The sequence below is a fragment of the Fundulus heteroclitus genome, chromosome 13 (genome assembly GCF_011125445.2).
Source record: "Fundulus heteroclitus isolate FHET01 chromosome 13, MU-UCD_Fhet_4.1, whole genome shotgun sequence".
NCBI classification, from domain to species: Eukaryota; Metazoa; Chordata; class Actinopteri; order Cyprinodontiformes; family Fundulidae; genus Fundulus; species Fundulus heteroclitus.
Window position 1 is genome coordinate 23,082,247 of NC_046373.1, and position 4,728 is coordinate 23,086,974.

General features: G+C 39.1%; 1 protein-coding gene across 1 annotated transcript; it reads left to right on the plus strand.

Moving 5' to 3' along the window:
- The first annotated feature begins 389 nt into the window (after window positions 1-389).
- LOC110366364 (zinc finger protein 501) lies at window positions 390-4,451 on the plus strand. Its single transcript, XM_012879273.3, has 2 exons — window positions 390-659; window positions 2,040-4,451. The coding sequence occupies exons 1-2, from the start codon at window positions 611-613 to the stop codon at window positions 3,269-3,271; spliced, it is 1,281 nt and encodes a 426-aa protein (XP_012734727.2). The 5' UTR covers window positions 390-610; the 3' UTR covers window positions 3,272-4,451.
- The last annotated feature ends 277 nt before the right edge of the window (window positions 4,452-4,728 follow it).

Consider the following 4,728-nt stretch of genomic DNA (forward strand, 5'->3'; position numbering starts at 1 on the left):
AGGAAACGCTTTGGTGCATTATTGAAATAAAATAAATCAGAGCTAAACAAGTCAGAATCAAATATATACTTATTAATATTTATTTAAGTCTAACAAGTAAATCACCGTGGAAAAAATTGCATCCTTAGCCTTTAATAGTTTTTCCTAGTTAATCCATTTTCCATATAAAATTTCTATCTCTCGTTTGTTGAAGTAAATAATGATGTTTTTTTTATCTATTATACAATAGCAAATAATCTCACTGCTTTTCATAATCTAAAATAAAACAGAGAGCCGTCTAACGCCTAGAACGGACAGAACTAGTTTAGGTATTGGAGGCTTTTATTTAGAAGGGAATCCGGAAGTACTTTAGCGTGTCAACGGAAGTGATTACTCTACGCAGCCTCCAGCCATATAAACGGACGCGCTGTTGTCGCCAGTTTCCCCAACCTCCAACATTTTAAGCCGCTATAAGGTTTTAGGATTCTTAAGTGTTGCTCAGGTTGTTTTCAAAAGTATTTTTTTTCTCATTCGGTGTCAGTCAGATGCTTAGCTTGCTACTGCGGTCAGCTTATGAGCCCAGGATTATGGAGAGCGGTTAAAAATATCTGAACATCAGAGACTGACAGCAATGGAGAATCTGAGAATAAAACCCTTTGACGAATCAGCCAGAACTAACGGTAACCATGTGTTCCTCATCGAGGCTAAAGCTATTTCTACTTAAGACATTTAATTAGCTGCCTAATGTGGAAGACAGTGGCTTAAACCGGAGTTTTTATATATTCTTTTCCAAAATAAGCTTTAAGAATCTTTATTCGTTATAAAGTGTCTGTTTGGGTGGTGTAATCTGGCCATATAAAAGGGATCAGGAGTATTATAGTCACCTGATAAAAGTAGAAGTACAGCTAACTGTATTTCTGTACATATGAAGTGCCGTTTAAAAGTATTCGTACTCCTTGAACTTTTCCTTATTTTGCCACATTATAATCACTAACCTCAGTATATTTTATTAACATATTATGCGACAGACCAACAGAAATGAAACTTGGATTGTTTTCTACAAATATTTAAAAATAAAAACCATATGTATCTGTATTCATTCCCCCCTGAGTCAATCATTTGTACAATCATCTTTTTCTGCCATTACAGCATCAAGTGAGTTCGAGTTTATCTCCAGCTGCTTCGCACATTGAGAGATTGTTTTTTCCTCCTACTTTTTTTTGGCTAAATAATTTAAAGCTCAGATTTATAGCGTCTCTAAACATCAGTTCTCAATTGAATTGATGTCTGGGCTTTGATCGTGACCTACTACCACATGTTCAGACACATGGCTGTATGTTTAGGGTCATTATCCCAATATAACGTGAGCCTTCACCCCGTCACAAGTCTTTTGCACTCTCCAACAGGTTATCTTCCAGGATTGAGCTGGTCTCAGCTCCATCTTCCTGTCAAGTTTGAAGCATCCATTGCATGATGGTGCCACTCCTTTGTTTCATTATGGAGATAACATGTAACGTTACTTATCCTCCACATGTAGTGTTTTACATCCAGGCCAAAAGGTTTACTTTAGTTCTCATCTGACCAGAGCACTTTTCCATGTTTGCCTGCATGGCTTGTGGAAAACTTCAAACTCAATTTCTTCTGGATGTTTTGCACTCCTCGATGTTTTTATTTTTAAAAAGCTTTATAAAACATGTGCTTTTTTGACTGCACCTCACATTTATGTTTGTTTTGGTTTATCTCATAGGATTCAATTAAATACATTGACGTTTGCGGTTGAATGTGACAAAATGGGGAAACCTTTTTAAAGTGTCTTTAAAAAAAAAAAATACAGTTTGACATCAGAATGTTTAGACTTCTTTTCTGTTTACCTTTTGTTCTTGCATTCAACATATGTTTTACTCATTTAGCTGCTTGGTTCCTGGATAAAAATGAAATAAATTACATTTACAGCAGGAATTAAACTAAAACAGTCACCAAAGAGTAGAGTATCTGGGTAAACTTGTCGCATATATGCTTAAAACTAAGGATATTTTGTGATGTGTTTTTGTGTTCTGGAGATGTCCACCAGTTCTTGGGGATCAAAGAGGAGCTTCCACCTGAAGAGAAGAACTGGAGTCTCAAACTGGACCAGAAGCCCCCTGAGATTAAAGAGGAACACGAAGATGCTGAGATTATAGACTTCACCTTCAATACCATCAAGAGTGAAGATGATCAAGAGAATCCTGAGTCTTCAAGGCTTCATCACATCCAGACTGAGGAGAATATAGACCCGACGATACCAGAACCAGATGAGTGTTTAGAATCAGACCATGAAGAAAAAAGTTCAGCTTCTTCAGAGACAGACGTCAGCGATGGAAAGTGGGAGGAGAGCGATGAACCACAGCCGTGCTTAAAATCGGGTGATATAATCTGTGACATCGAGTATAAACTACACACCTGCAGCGATTGCGGTAAAGCGTTCAGCCACCGGGAACGTCTGCTAAGACACAGAAAGGTCCACACAGGAGGGAGACCCTTCAGCTGCTCCTTTTGTGATGCGACTTTTAAAAGAAAGTACACTTTGGTGCAACACCTGAGAACCCACACAGGCGAGAAACCTTTCAGCTGCTCCATCTGTGGTCAGAGCTATCGATACAGCGTGGGCCTGAGACGCCACATGAAGGGCCACACAGGAGAGAAACCTTACACCTGCTCTTTCTGCAAGGCCACCTTCAGATGGAGGAGCATTTTTCTGGAGCACACGAGGGTCCACACGGGGGAAAAACCCTTCAGCTGCTCCGTCTGCAACGCAACTTTTACGTGGAAGAATTCCTACGTGGAGCACACGAGAATCCACACGGGGGAAAGACCCTTCGGCTGCACTTTGTGCGACGCAACCTTCAGAAGAAAATATACTTTGACACAGCACATGAGAACCCACACAGGTGAGAAGCCTTTCACCTGCTCCACCTGTGGCCAGAGGTACAGACACAACGTGGGCCTGAACCGTCACATGAGGAGCCACACGGGGGAGAAACCTTACACCTGCTTCGTCTGCAAGGCCACGTTCAAATGGAAGAACGCGCTGACGGAGCACACGAGAATTCACACGGGGGAGAAACCCTTCAGCTGCTCCGTTTGTGCGGCAACTTTTAGACGGAAACAGGATTTTGTGACCCACACAAGGGTTCACAGCGGAGAAAAAGCCTTCAGTTGTTCAGTTTGCGGCCGAGGCTTCACTAAAACCAAATATTTGAATTCTCACATGAGAATTCACGAAGGACAGGAACCTCTGGGCTCTGATGTCTGAAATCCAGACAAACAAACAAATCAGACTGTTAAAAAGGGGGGGGGGGGAACTCATATACATTACTTTAGCACACCCACTGGGTGTGGGAATTTTAATAAATTTGAATGGATTCACAGGCATGTGCATCCAAAATGACTGCATTAGTAATTGGATGTAGTTTTTTTCAATTAAATCTAGATCAGGGGTCTCAAACTCCAGTCCTTTAGTTAAACGCTTTATCAAATAATTAGGTCATTAGCTGGACTCGGTGGATTTCGATTGCGTGTTGAGAAAGCAGTTCAGCCTTTAGATTTAAGCGTGTTAGGCCCTAGAAGACTTGATCTTAACTCCCCTGATCTAGATGCATCAGTTTTAAATGGTTGTACTGGTGGAAATCAGAAAGAAAACACTTTATTGTATGTCGTGGGTAAGATACTGTGCTGACCTTTATGCAGCTTTAAGTACTTTATTCTAACCTGGAATTATTCTTTGTTTCTTTTATACTAAATTCATTTCGTATATCATTCTCATCAGCACTAAGCTTCTTTATTATCTTGTTTCTTATTGCTAAACAATTTTTTTTGTGGACTTCATCCGGTTAATTTCAGTAAGTGAACATTTTCCATATCATGACCAGCTATAAACATCCCTTTTTTAAGGGTAAAGCCATTTTATTAATTGGTATGTACACGACAAGAGGCTTACCGTTCTGTTAGTAAACAGGGATTATGACACAATACCTTCTTGTAAAATGTTTTATGATTATTCTCATTCAGTCAAAATTCATTAGAGCCTTTCTGCATCATGATTTATTATATTACATTAAAAAAAACAATATTTTGGGGGAGCGGTTGTGGCACAGGGGCAGCAAATGCGACCCGTGTACGTTGGCCTCAGTCTTTGACGCGGGTACCACAGCCTCCGGTCCCCACCCAGAGATCTTTGCTGTATGTCTTTCACTTCTCTCTTCACCCATTTCCTGTCTAGCAACTCAAATAAATGCCAAACAATCATGATGAAAAGTTATTTTGGGTCAGATCATCAAACCGGGTAAATTCTACTTAATCATTTGGGTCGTAATTTGTCGAATAGGACATAAAGTATCCCATCATACGAAGTGCATCACGACTATTTTACTTCAGAGTTGTGCCTAGAATAAAACTGGAACCTGTTTTTAATGTGAAATAAACTTGAATTTATATAATGTGAGCATTTGATGTCATTAAAGGGTAACATTTTGTGTTAATGTGTGTAGTGAAAGAAGTCTTTCAAAAATAAAACTTAATTTTCAGTTTTGTTTATTTTATATTTCCACACAGAAAGAAAAGGCACATCAGTGATTCTAGTTTTTCGATCAAAAATTTCATTTTAAATATAATATTACCATAACATTGACTCCTGTATATTAAATAACTCCAATGGTTCCTTAACAAACATTCTGTGATTATGTCTTTAACATGGCAGATTTAACTTTCTGC